General features: G+C 33.5%; 1 protein-coding gene across 1 annotated transcript in view; it reads right to left on the bottom strand.

Moving 5' to 3' along the window:
* The window catches only part of LOC142349153 (uncharacterized), a 60,385-nt gene that overhangs the window by 36,599 nt on the left and 8,748 nt on the right, over nt 1-15,038 (bottom strand). Inside the window, exons 3-5 of the mRNA XM_075400568.1 lie at nt 11,950-12,172; nt 6,562-6,675; nt 5,658-5,705 (exon numbers count right to left, since the gene is read on the bottom strand). Coding sequence (XP_075256683.1) covers nt 5,658-5,705; nt 6,562-6,675; nt 11,950-12,172 — 385 coding nt within the window. The remainder of the gene's footprint in view (nt 1-5,657; nt 5,706-6,561; nt 6,676-11,949; nt 12,173-15,038) is intronic.

The raw sequence follows: 15,038 nt of genomic DNA, 5'->3' as shown, positions 1-15,038 counted from the left end.
AAGCTAATCGCTCACCGTTGTATGGACGTGATATGACATTAGATCCAGAGCTATTCCGTTGGTGATCTTCTAAACCACTTAAACTGTAAGAAATTAGGACTCCGTTTGTGATGTGCTCTGTTTTTGTTGGAAAAATAATTTCACTCAAAGCTACTCTCCAGTCTCCCGACAGTTGTATTTCATCATTGAAAAATCTCCTGAATGAAGCCAATGTGTTTTGATCGAAGATCTCCATCGAAGCGGAGGAGATTACATGTACCGTAAATTCATCTTCGAAACGTTTACTTGCCATTTTGCACAGGCGACTCTAGCACTAATTGGAGTTCGGGTTGATAGAATTTACCCTGAATAATTTCCTTATCGGTTTCGATAAGAGAATACGTTGGAGGGTTCAATGTTGGGATAGACGAAGTTTCAAAAACCTCGTCTGTAAATGACTGTTTGTAGCCCTTTCCAAACGTATCCTCTTTTTTCAGTATTCGTACAAGATCACCGACAAAGAATTTTGGTTTTTGAGAATATGTTCTTTTCGCAATCAACGATACCAGTCGCGGAACGTCTTTTTTCGTGACCTTGTTTGGAGCAAGATTGATTGTTCGATTAACTCTAGAATTGATAGTTTTAACAAATGAATCCAGTTTATCTAGATATGAATAGGTCTCCACTTTTCTTCTAAGTATCTGTATATTATATTTTTGAGGGAACGTATATTTCTTTCAGCAAAAGCAGACTTTCTCTCACTGAACGTACTGTATAAATGAATTCCGCGTTTATTGCAGAGGGCTTTGAAAGCACCGAGGAACTCTGGACCATCATCGACCCAAACTTTTTTAGGTTGCTTTTGTTTGATCATCTTTGTGAAAGCCTCTGCAGTTTTTGTAGCATGTTTTGTTTTTAGTGGTTCAACTCTGAGATATCTTGACAGACAGTCAACTGCAACAAGAAGGTATTTTACAAAACTGTTATACTTTGCAAGTTTATCAACAAATGCTAGATCTACGGACCAGATCTCATTTAGGTCGTTAACAATCACTTTAAGCCTTGGAAATCTGAGGCGACGTGAACGATATTTGGTGAAGGATGGTTTCGTTTCCAGATACATTTCTATTTTTTTCATATATAATTTACTCAAATTTTGCAGTCGTTTTGCGTTTCCAAATGACGCAGGTCCTTTTAAATAGAGGTTATCAAGTTTCTTCACATCATATAAAGAAAGCCCAGTCTTTTCTACTCGTGTCTTCGTCTGTCTTCTTTTTGCTCTCATCGACCTTTGGCTTTGCACTTTTTTCTTTTGTCTCAGATCTTCATCTTGGTTGTTTTTGTTGCTGTTTCTTTTGTTTTCGAGTCGGTTGTTCTTCCTCTTCTTCGCTGTAAAACTCATCGAGAACTTTTTTTGCATGAGTATTGTAAACCAAGTGGGCTGCTATATCAAGTTCACTCAATATTTTGGAGTACTTTTGCACGTCAATTTTTTTGGTAGGTTGTTGTAAATTGTACAAGAAATTTGTCACCTTCACTCCTTGAGGTTCATCTTCAATATGGAGAACATTATTCTCTTCACTAATAGAAACAGTATTGGAATCAAAAATTTTTTCAGGATTATTGCAGCTCGTTTTGTTTTATTTTCATCCATTAGGTTTAGCTCCAGCATTATTGAGTCAAAGGCTGAATCTTTCCGTTTTTTCACTACGGGTTCGATTTCACTGTCATCACTAACAAATAATTCTGATTTTGCGTCATCTCGATCACTTGTTCCATCACCGATACTCCTTGTTCTTGTGATACGTCTATCAGTGCTTGTGTCAGCATCTTTTTTTCCATTGCTCTGCTCAAAATTTGGATTAGATCTTTGTAGTAGCGATAACTGAGTGGCTTTTTTTGATATATTGGATTTTCAAAAACTTCTTCCTTGGTTGGATTTTTTGATATGAACATCCTCTTGGGGATCAAAACAAATTCTTCTGCATGCATTATTTGACTTTTAAGTAAAGATAGCAGGAGAATGCTATTGCCTTGATAAGTTGTGATTTTTTCGTCCAAATAAATGGCTTTCTCTTCAGACTTGTTTCCTTCGAAAATAACTGCTGAAATGAGTCCTCTTGATTTTTTAGTAACTGTTTGTTGACTGGAACATTGCCATTAATTACATTGAGCAAACACTCGCACAGAAAATTTATAAAACTATTTGGTGCTTCTTTGAAGAACTTTCTGAAATTACTAACAGACAGCTCGAGCATTTGCTTTAGCATACATAACTCTTTCTCTCTCATCTGTTAAATTAGTTATGACCGCTTTGGAGGAAGGTAGATAAAAACTCGTTGGACCTGGTTTGTACAATAACGCAAGGAGTCTGAAGTTTTTGGATCCAAGTCGATGAGTAAGTGTCCAAAGGGTAATTTTGTTGCTAACTCTTAGCTTTCTTTTTAAAAACTTGTGTTGTTTAACTGTTTACCAATATAGGTGATCTGCTGTATGTCTCTAGGTGATTCGAACAAAATGATGTGGGTTGTGTTGAGATCAATTGTTTTTGACCATTTACTCTGTTGGAAAAAGTTATGTTTAACGTAAATGACGCTAATATTTCTATGACGTCCAGCAGTTGCGAGTTTAGAAAATTCTTTGTCATTGAAAATTTCCTCGCAAGATTCGTCAAAAACAAGCAGACAGTTTTCCAGCAGCGAAATGAACTCAAGTCCAGAAAACTTTGTGAAAAAAATGTTCAAGTTACGCTCTATATAGCTGAACTTTGGTTGCTCATGTTGATAGAAGTAGTAAATAGATTTAAATTTTGGATAAAAAGTGTTTCTCAGTAGCATTTGGAATATAAGCTCAGTTTTACCACAGCATGATGGCCCACAAACAGCCATGATTAATCTATCGCTTGTTGTAATTATCTTGTTCATAGCTTCGGATTAGGAAGCGCGTAGCCAACTGTGCATGAAAGCAATGAAAACCAAAATGTTGACTCTTCACAATCAAGATGGAAAAACACAAGTTTGATCAAGGACACACCAATAAGAAACAGAATTATTACGATTTGAGTAAAATACACTACTTCTCATCGTGGTAGTCTGGAGTTACAAAATTTCCATGAGCGTCTCTCTTGATTTTCTTCATTGAAAACTAAATCATTCAAAACTATTCCAGCAGGGGAATCCATCTGATCTTCTTTATCACTCATTTTAAAAGACGTTTTGATCAAAAATGAATTAAAACATCAGTTTTTTTGTGTTAGCTCATTATTTTGTTAGTAACTCTCTCAACCATAAAAAATTCTTATGTAGTATATCTAGAGTCTTTGTCTTCTTTCTTGTAAGTCACTTTGTAGTTCGATTGCATGCCACAATCCTTTGCGTAGTAGACAATTGACTCCACGTTTCCTTTGCTGACTACCTGCTTGATTTCATCAGGGAGACCTTCGTCGTCCAGGCTCACTTGAACTAGGGTTGGCGACTTGTGCATTGGTAAAGGGGTTAGTTTCAGTTTTTTCATTTTCTCTTGTAAAGACATGGTACATTTGAAAGTAGTCAAGCAGTGAAAGATATTTCTTCAGTGTCTCAATCTCTGATAAGTTGCAAATAATCTGTTGTTTCCTCAGAATGGATTGCCCACGTGATTCTGCTTTATCTTCTCTGACCAAAGATAGATTTATTTGATTATCATTCGTTATGCAACTGCATAATGTCAAACTTGGAGATAAATTCACTTGAAGAACTGAAGGAGCTACCTTCTCCACTCGACGGCTCATTGGTGGGAATGTTAGCCAATAGAAATACAACTGTGCTTTTCTTTTAGCGCAATGTCTTTTCTTTTGTTTCTCCGGCAAGTAAAGAGAGTGTAGAGAACAAGTAAAATGTTCAATTGGGGTAACAATTTCCTCAACTTTAGGGCTTGAAAGGGTATCCAAATCTATCACTTCTTTCTGTAAAAGTGTTTGCAGTGATTCAGTTTTCTCGTTCCCTTTAGCATAAAACTTTCCTGAAGAAAATCGAAGTTTAATTGCAATAAAAATTTGAGATATAAACCAGTAAGGATAATTGCCACTGTTCCACGACGAACCGTGTAAGAACCTTCTAACCCTGATGAGATTTTCGCTCACTAGCGGACAGTGAGTTGTAAGAAACTGGTGGAAGGAACAAGATTGTGTCTGTGTAGTTGTTTGAGCAAATCGTTAACTCCTTAATTATAAAACCCGATTTCTTATGACGAAAACCTTCAAACTCTAAGACAACAACTTCTGGCTTTAACATTCCAATAAACTAAATACGTTTCGTTTAAATGTTTTCACGAAGAGGCAAAACATTAATCCAGTCAAGTGACCAATGTAGGCGTTTGTGATTGGACACGGTAAAACGTATGAATAACCAGGACCTTTCTGACTGTGTTCTGCAATAAAATCCGAGGCGTCATGAAGTATTGCATGTAACCGAAGGAATTTATATGACTTAAGGTATTTGTCTAGTGAAGAGTTGTCTATACCTATAAGACCACCATATGGTCTCAACTTGAGAACAATTTCAAGGTTGATGTCTGGGTCCAAATAAAGACATGCTGCCAAAAAATATACAAACCGCTCACTGTTTTCCGGATAGTCTAGTTTTATTTGATCATAAATTTCATGAATTTTTTTCAAATCTACCGTTGCAATTGTTGTCATGCTGATTTGCAAATGATAATATGAAATAATGAAATTAAGTTTGTTGCTTTTTCATAAAAGAAAAAAATCAATTTAACAAAATTGTTTTTTTTAGAAAGTTTTTGACTTCTATTTTTATGTAGACTATTTCAAAGAAAATAAAAGTCAACAAAAAATCATTTTTGAGTGCTCTTTCATAGCGCAAAATCCATTTCAGACCATTTTAGGATCGAATTTTACTTGGAAAAATTTTCGAAAAAAATTCAAAATTTCTATGTTTCGACCCCTATACTACTTAGGTGAAAAAAGTGAAGTCAACAAAAAAATCACTTTTGAGTGCTCTTTCATAGCGCAAAATCCATTTCAGACCATTTAAGGACTTTGAAAAAATTTTTGAAAATTTTTGAATTTTTTTCCAAGTTGTAGGCATCAGGTGTCTCATATAGGGTTTTTCGAGTTTTTAAAAAAAATCATGTTATGATATTCTATGAGTTTAGGATATATCCAGTTATTCTCTAGTGAATATTGGAACAGCCGTAAGTTGCCCAGTGATTGTAGGGTGGTGGGTTCGAACACCACCCCTACAACAAATTTTACCTCTGAAAAAGTGATTTTCTCTAAGTCAAATCAAGTTTTTTTGGTTAAATTTTGCCAGCGTGGGTGAGAATGCACCCAGGCTGGCGAAAGTTAGCCAAAAAACTTGAGTTGACTTAGAGAAAATCACATTTTCAGAGGTAAAATTTCTTTTAGGGAAATTTTACCTCTGAAATTTTACCCCCCCCCCCCCCCCCCTACAAGCACTAGGCAACTTACTATACTACTAAGATGTGAAACACGTTAAAGTTTGATTTTTGACGCGGAAAGTTTAATCTTGTAGAAAATAAAAATTGCGCAATTAAGGTTCTTAAATTGAGTTTCTTTTGTTTTCTCGCTGAGACAGCGAAAATGATATTGTTTTATTGTTCAAAGATTTGAGGCAGTTGGTAAACATTTTTGAGTTTCACGCACAAAGTTTACTTACTCCGGAGAAGACGATGGGCAACTCTGTTTCTCTTACTACAGTTGTCAACTGAAAAACAACAGACAAAATTAGCAGGAGATTAAATTCATTTTCACACATCTGAAGATTTTTAAAAAATGGAAAACAGAACTCTGTTGTTAAATTACAGTCTTAAAAAAATCGGATCAAGCCAGTTTTTACGCGTTGCTATCTTAGGCAAATTTTTAACAGTTTTCTCCAAGCATAAAAATACAATGATCATTTGACTAGGATCTAAAACAAAAAATTTCTGTTGCAAGCTAATTTTTTTTTGACATTGATCAGAACACGTTGGACTGGAATGTCATCTTTTACTACCATAGTTCAATTTTCGTCCCAAATTACTTTCCACATTTTTGCTTCAAGTTTTTTTTGTAAAATTCTGCAGAGAAAGCGGCCGAGATCAAGCCGAGCATTATATATAGACCCATTTCGCCATTTCATTCGAAGTTAAATGTCTAGGTTTTCAGACCTGTTCGTGTTGGAATTCATTAAACTGTATTTAACTCTCCCTTAGAACTTAAAAGTGAAAAAAATGTTAAAAATTGCTGAAAAAATTGATTGATGACACAATGATAACAATGATAAATTGCCCAAAGATTATTTGTTGGGCATTTTCAGACTCTAGTTCAATGAAGCTTTATCAAAAACACAATTTTCGGGCGGAATATAGAATATACCCCAGTATTAAATAACTAGGATCTTATCAATCAAAGATCTCGGTCTGAAAATCATAATCATAATTAACTTCTTCAATGCCTTTTTTTTAGAGAAATAACTTTCACTTGAACAGTTTCGCAAAAACAGATGTTTAAGAAATCATCATCTTAACTTGTTGCTAAGTACTCCACCGAAACAACAAAACTATAATATGAAGAATACTAACCGGGTTGTCGACTCGCAGTAACCGAATATCCACCTTGCCTGAGACCTCTATAGCTGATATTTTTTGTTTTGGGTCAATTTTGAACAGGGTGTAGAACTTTTTGTTGACAAGAATCTGAAACAAATTTCGAAGCGATTGCGGCTGGAATGCAGCAATGATCAAATATAGAGCTAGTCTGAAACACTCCAGATATCGATCCTTAGAAAAAAATTGGCTTTGTGAAAATACTTCGTAGAAAGGTTGATCAAGAGAGTGCATGGGTTTTCCTGACCTTTTATCTGCCCCCAGGGTGAAGTTCCTTTGATTTCATATATGATCATATATGCATGATTTCATACTTGATTTTTTAGTAAGGTCCTACTACGGAGCCAAAATAATCATATTTAAGCTTCATAGAAGGATGAAGCTCAAATATGAAGCTCAAATGTACTTTCCAGGAAATCATTTATAATCTTCGAAGGACTACTGAGACATCATACAAGTCATATATGATCAACTATAATTATTATGAATCGTATATAACCTATGAATAAATAAATTGAATGCTGATTAATCCGGGACCTCATGATCTTGTAGTTTAAAATGCGCAAGGTTTGAAAAGCTTCCTAAAAACTTTCGATGCAAAATCGGACTAAATTACATGATAAAAATTACCTGCAATCTTCTTAGAAAATCATACATGATAAAACTCTTCTGAGAAGAATCTTTTGGTGCAATTTATTGTAAGACATCATGTCAGATAACAATTCCCTTTTCAAGAATTTTGGCATTTAATTCTACAAGCCATTTATGTTTTGAGTTCCTATGAAAACATCAATCAGTTGTTCAAACCTGTGCTTTCAATTTGGTTTTTCTTTGAGATTACTATGTGGATCTTTCTATGTGCTTTTCTAGTCCTAAGGACAGAGGTAGAAACTAATGTTTCTTTACTTAGGATCTTGTCAACTGAACTTATAATAAAAGCTTCACTGAAAAGTGTTTGGAAAGTAGCGGAGACTGCAAAATTTATCATAATCAAATTGAAAACCATTTTTTCTCAATCTAAATACCTGATAACGCAGATTTTTGCCGTGTGGGATCTCATAAGATCTTTTTATTTGTAAGATCTGATCAGAAGAACTTGAAACATGTAAGCTCTAATATGAATTGCTATTTTCTATGGCACGAAGAAGTTCTATAGCGTAAAAATAAGCGATAAGATGGACTGTAAAGTTTTCAGTATAGTTTTTGTTCCGAACCACTTTAATGGGGGGAAGAACTATATACTCAAATGGGTTTTTTTGTTCGGTCACTTTTGGCCGATCGATATTTTCATCGTAGAGATTTATGATCGGTATCATTAGAAATCCCGTAGAGAGTAGAATATGGATTTCAGAAGATTTTTTAGTTTTGTTTTTTTTTCTAGTTGGTTTTCGAGGTTCAAATATTTGCGAACATTGCAATGATGTCCGCTTTTTCACTTTTTACAAGATTTTTGCTCAATTTTGTTAATTTGGCTGAAAATATAGCTTTTGGTTTCGCCTAAAGACCCAGAGCAGGTTTGGGTGGCTGACTTTTTTGATCCCATAATTTTAGCTCGAAAATTGATGATTTTTTTTTAAATTTAGGCTTTTTCATCAAAAATCGCGCCAAATATTTCTTCGGTTCATATGTTCCTCAAAATTTCTGGAGGTACAGACGTCAAGCTGCTGACAGACGTTTGAAGCAACTCAAAATAAGGCTAGTTCTACATCTGTTTCTTTCATGAGTGTTTTGGAATCAATTTTTGCCGGTTTTATGCTAACTTAAAACAACCTTTATGCAAAAAGAATCTTTCAGTTCAGCTATATTGACATTTTCTTGTTCAAGTATCTTTTTCGGTTACAAATGTATCATTAAGCAACTAATATTGAACGCATCGCATTATCAAGGCTAGTTTTGGTCTCTTCGTGGTTTTTGACAATCAAATAATTTTACAACATCGCTGAGGCAATGTCTTTTTTTTAGAAAATTTAGCAATCTTTTTTCAAAGTTTTCAATAAAAATTAACGTATTACATAGTCATTTTCTTGTCAAATTGGGTCCACATTATCAAATATTATGTTTTCAGATAGATTTCATTGTTTCAATTACTTCAAAAAGTAAATTCTTCTGCTGAAATTTGAAATGAAATCTTGTGCTTTGCCCGCGTTTGATGTGCCTCTTGCAGTCTCGCAGCAGCGTATCAAAAAATCAGGATCCAGTTGGCGCCACTTAATTGCATTCTTGATCCTATATAATGCTTTCAGTTGACATCTAATGGCTCTGATATAATTGAATATATTTGTTTTCAAAAACTCTCAGATTACACTTGATTTTTGCCACTTATTTTGAGCTTCTGTCAACCTAATGCTTAATCCTAGCAAAAAAAATGCATATTACTTATTTAGGGAGAAAGTTGAATCTTGAATTGTTTCATTTACTGGCCTCATTGCTTCGATATCACGGGTTCTAAATAACTTTTCATCACTTTTGGAAATTTGCCCAATTTGCAAGTTTTTTGTTAAATTCTCCTATTGTCAATTTAATTACAATTCTTCTAATGCTTGTAGAAAACGCATGCGTACATATGCGTACAAATGATTATAATTTGAACGGCTTCGAAACAGTTTTTTGCAATATAATTGATTTTTTGGTTTTGCTTTGACTTGTTTATCTTTTCTGCGGTGCTACCATATAATCTGGATAATTGCTGACCTCGGTGGTTTCTTCTGAGGACATAAAGAACAGTATATCAGGATTATAGTTTTTTGCTAATGTTTTTAATAACATTAAAAAGTTTTGTTTTGAAAAATTAGATCGACCTTTTGAACTCTGCCATTTCACTTTTTATTTCTGAAAAATTGTACCTTAGTCCTATTAATTACATCTCACATTCACTCATTGCAGAGCAGAAAATATTTCTTTTATTGTTTTTTTGTTGCATCTGATAGTTTTTTGGCATTGATTCTATGCTATTTTTTATTATTTTTTGATACTGGTTATTGTTTGTGGTCATTTTTTGTTGTTTTCGCATAGATCCTTTGAAACGAGGCCCCACTGATATTAAAAAGCCCAATAAAATGGTCATAATACGTTCAATCCAATACATATGGTTTAAATGCTTCAACGATTTAGTTTTTATATCATTGTTTTGAAATCCTGAGTTCTGTCTCTGTACTCGTTGCTTCCTTGTCGCCTTCACTAATTTGAGGTAAAATTGGCATTCCATGAAGATCAAAAAAATTATAATTGAAAATTTTGTATTAAAATTATTTAAATATTTTGGTTCAAAAAATCGTCAAGCTTTTGAATTTCGGCGATTCTTTATCTCATCTCTGTCAATTTGCTACATAGTCTCGAATGAAACCACAGCTTACATCCTCTCTCTAGCGATATTACCTCATTTTTTATTAGTTTTTGCTAATTAGTGGTATTGTGGCAACATTAGTTTTAACTTTCATAAATCCTTTTTATTTGATTTATTCGTAAAAAAATTTTGAAAATGTTAACATTTTTGTGTTTCTTCTGTCTAATTTTTTTTGTTTCGTGCCATACTTCATCAAAAAAGACGCTTTCCTCAAAATTTGATAATGAGAGCAGTTAATCAAATGTAACGGTTTTAATAAAAAGCTCATGGTTTTAACGATTTTGACGACGTTTTTTATCAATTTTAAACTGACGAAATCATTATTTGAAATATCTGTCAGCTTTTATTGTAGTCTTTTGACAAATTCTGGATAATGAAAGATCTCAATGGCTGCCTGAACGTATGAACAGGACTGTGCAATATTTTCAATGAACAGCAATTGGTCCTTTTACTTAGAAAATTTTATCAAAAAAAAGATGTTTTTCTCAAATTTAACTTTTTATTTTCTGTCTACCTTTTCTCTTTTTCTGTCTACCTGTTAGCTAGTCTCGGTAAGGAATGGTTCCACCTCTTTTCAAGAGAAATACAAGTTTGGTCGCTGATACTATTTGAATGTAAATCGATGTTCTGATTAATACTATTTAGACTTTTGTGTGTTATTATCTGTTGTCATTTTGCTTTTTTTAATGCTTTAGTCAAAATTACGTATTGATTTTTGGTCGTAATAATTAATTTTTTTGTAAATGGAATTTTTTTATCTTGTCTTCTAATCTTATTGATGACAAGTATCATTGATTCTCCACGGTGGTATTATTTGATTCATTTTTTCGCTAACGGAACAGCTACGACGGAGTTACCCAAGACTCTATCTATTATTTGTAGTTGATAACTAGTGGTTGACTTGAATTCATTTTCTTGTGTTCTTTTTGTAACAAACAAAATCTCTTTAAAGGAAGGTTCGTATCTGCTTTTATTTGAAGTTCATTTTTTGTTTTAGGTTTTATCTGATCCTTTTTGAATTTGAGGGGTGATTTAAAATAAAAACAAATAGATTTTGAGTTAGACGGGAATTAATGTTTTATAGTTTTTGGTTGCTTTTCTTGTTTCCTAGTTTTATTAAAGGATGGTTTCATCGGCTCTCCAGTGCAGAAGTGATTATTTGATTAATTGGTTTGCCCTTCAGAGAAATCACTCATTAACCATTATTTTTTTTCAAAAATTGTGCGTATTTGGAAAATTTTCGTTCTCTTCGTCATTTCGTAGACAATTAAGTAAAAAGGAACAGATCGGAACACTATGGGCTAAGGTATACTACCAAGCCTCCTTTTTAATATCTGAAATGCATCAGAATTTCATTTTAAGTGGTGAAACTTAAAATGCTTACACGAGTGATAATGGATAATTCGTGTTTTTGTTGTTGGCCTTGCGTGCAATATATTACTTTTGTATAGCAAAAATGGATATTCGGCGTCACCTTAGAATTTTGTCAAGCGTACTTAATAAAATCTTAAGTATTATACAACTCCCGCTGAAACTCTCGATGGAGGGAGAGGAGGGTAGTAAAAAATGAACTTAATAACCTGCAATTAGTTTCCAAATTATCGAAAAATCTTTGAGTTTTGTATAAAAAATCTTATAAATTTTGTATGAATAGTGAAGGAGGGTAAAAGTTTTTTTACAGTCTAATTTCGCGAAGTAAAATTTGAGCATACGGTTGAAGTGCCAAGACCAGAAACGGAAAAGAAAACTTGACACATTACTGATTAATGTATTTAATTTCAGATGTCAGTACTCATATACTCGACAATAGGGCAATGATTGGAACTTGACAGAAGTAATTTGGCATTTTTATTGAACTAATTTTATTCGCTCCTGTTGTTCTTTTTTCTAATTTGGAAATAGTCAAAAATCAGAAAAAAAATTCCGATCCAATTGAGCTGTCCAATAAATCAACATTCCAACAACTCAAATATTTGTCCCATAAATAATCGCCTCGAAAAGCAATAGACTCAACAACTAACCTCTACATGAGTGTTCTTATGCACAAACTCGATTGCAAACCGATCCCCTTGTACAAACGGGAAAATGGCGTTTGGAGGTGTGAAGTCTTTGACTTCCCAGTATCCCTCTCTCTTCCTGCTCAAGTAGGTCTCCATCTGAGTAAGACTAACTTGGAACCTCAAAGGGATTCCCGATGCAACTGAAGAATGCTCTGCAGGTCCTGAGATCAAATCAATTGTAAATCTAAAACAGCTCCAATTTGAAATTTTGCTAACCTGAAATTTTTCCCGATGGTCCAAGAGGCTTGACAGGAACATGTAATGTTCGCCATTAAAATCTTTCTCCAAAAATCGAGAAATATTGATCTTCTGAATACGGAAGCTTTCTAAGTTCGTTCATATGAACGGAAGCCTTCCAATGTTGAGGTGTGCGTTAACGATCAGACCCAACCAGACTATAATCAGCCATGATCAACATTTGTTTGTAACTTCGCCGTAGCCGATTATTATCCTAAATGAGAAAGGAGGAGGGAAAAAAACGACAGAAAAATCTCAAAAGTTCGTTTTTCAATCACTTTAAGATAATTTTCCGATAGTAGGTTATATTATCATCATCATCCTAAAATCTGCGCTCCAAGATCAGACCATTTCGTTGATGATCAGAATTTATCTCGTTAATGATCAGAATTTATCTCAATAATGATAAGAATTTATCTCGTTAATGATCAGAATTAATATCGCTGATGATCAGAAATTATCTTTTTAATGGTTAGAATTTATCTCGTTAATGATCAGAATATACCTCTTTAATGATCAGAATTTATCTAGTTAATGATCAGCATTTATCTCGACAATGATCAGAATATATTTCGTTTACGATCAGAATGTATCTCGTTAAAGACAGGAATTTAGCTTGTTAATGACCAGAATATATCTCGATAAAGACCAGAATTTAGCTGGTTAAAGATCAGACTTTAGGCAGACTTTTACTAGGAAGTTCGTTCATGTATGCAGACTTTAATATAGGGCTCGTCCATTTAATCGAGAGCGCAATTTACCCCTCCCTCGTGCGTTTTTTATTGTCTGATCATTAACGCACACCTCGACCTGGGTTTCCTTGTTTGCGTATTGATTTCCGCGTTTTGCACAGACGTCGCAAGAATTCACATGAGGTCAGGCCCGCCTTAAAAAAACTGAAGATATCACGTGCGGTCTGACTTGAAGTATGTCCCCAGAAAGTCTGCTCATGGTGTCAAATAGTTTCAAATAGCTTTTTAAAATTAAATTCAAATTAACTAGTTTTAGAAACTTAAAGAATTATTTAAAGCACTTATCACAAAAACCTTAGGGCTACTTGAATCAATTTTGCGAAATATCTCACCAGATTCTTATAAAAAATGTCTTTCTATATCTAGTTGAAATTAAATTTAGCTATTTTTGAAAAAAATTACGAACACGGCCTTACTTGTAAGAGGTTTTTGTTCGGTTTCTTTTCCAAAAATTTTGCCAGAATTTCACTTTTTCTTGCAAGATATCCCGCTGATATTGTAGAATTCTGCAAAATTTTGATTAACAGATGTACTTTTCTACATGAGCTCTCTCATCGTATATTGTATAACGGATTCATCAATATCAAACTATTTTTAGGAATGGAATTGGTCAAATTTTTTCTCTAAAATCACTTATCAAATAATATTTAGGGTTTTTGAGTTTTTTTCGAAAGTACTGTTTTCGCAAAATTTTATGAATTTTCTGATGAAGTGCGAACAATTTCAGATTGTCAATTGGTTCGTGCTGATGTATTTGCAGCAGTAAAATGGTTAATACAGGCTAAACAAACAAAAAAGTTCCTATTGTTTTAATATGACTTCTTCCATTTCAAGGTAATCATCCTCTTCCTGCAGAGAATCGGCAGTGGTGAACTACACTATCAATGATTTTTCATTTGTTTTCATTTTACATAATTAATTTAAACGGCAAAAAAGTGGATATCGTAGCCGCACTCGGGTTTACGATTCTTTGATTTCATACAAGGATCATAGATGATTTCATACTGTCCATTCTTTCTATCTCAGTACGCTTGTACTATTAAACCAAAGAAATCGTGAAAGATCATAGTATGAACACCGCAAAGCCTGCCTCTATTTTTCCTTCCGTTTAAGATTTTGATTTATTCAATACGGAGTCAACTACTGATTCCCCAGCATCAATTTGTGATCCACCAAAAGAGCAATACTTGTTGCAAATAACGAAATGTAGAGCAATATTTGAGAGCAATATTTGTAGAGCAATTTTTTTTGCAAAGTACAAAAATGATTTAGAACCGTGTATATGGGTAAAAATTTCGATGTTCTATTGATCCAAGATAAACATAAAAATTATCGTTTATAAATAAATAAGCAGTAATTTTTTGCATTATAAAAAAATTATGCCCTAAACAGGTATGCAAATCATAGTTATTTTTCCTACACAGTAAAATTCACTTGCAATTTAATGAATTTATTTCCATCTGAGTAAATTATGCCGGAGTTTGTGGCACCAGTCAAAATTTTAATTGCCATATATGATCTCCAAAAAATTTTGGCAGAATCTTGCAGGAAAATATTTAGCAATTTTTTGATACTTCAAAATTTTGCGATGATTATTGTATGACATCCAGGAACTCTATATAGTCATTGTATGACCTGCAAAAAATCATAGCCTGGCATGATTTAAAATAATTATATTTGACATTGTATGAAATCAAAGAAAAGTTTTGTTGGGCGAACCATGTAGACAGCAGCGACAAAAATAAATGAATTTGTAAGAATCGTGATCACAGATAAGATAACACTTGTCAATATTGAGTATTTAATTCTTCCCAAAATTTTAAGATAACATAAATTTTTATGGCTCGGATTTAATTAGTTATTTCTTTTTTCTGAATTTAATTCTGAAGCTTAATTGTTCCTGCTCAATCAACCTTCGTTAACATTAACAACACGTAAACACCGCTTTGTAAGTACGCGGGTCGAGGTGTCACAGCTAAAAATTGCTAAAAGATATAAGATTTGCGGTGAATTTGAGTAAAAGTGTAAGATTTGCGTTCAATGCGATGAATGCGGTTAAAA

Source organism: Convolutriloba macropyga, chromosome 11, assembly GCF_964194025.1.
Source record: "Convolutriloba macropyga chromosome 11, txConMacr16.3, whole genome shotgun sequence".
Lineage (NCBI taxonomy): Eukaryota > Metazoa > Xenacoelomorpha > Acoela > Convolutidae > Convolutriloba > Convolutriloba macropyga.
The sequence above is the reverse complement of the archived record's forward strand: the minus strand, read 5'-3'. Positions and strand labels throughout refer to the sequence as shown.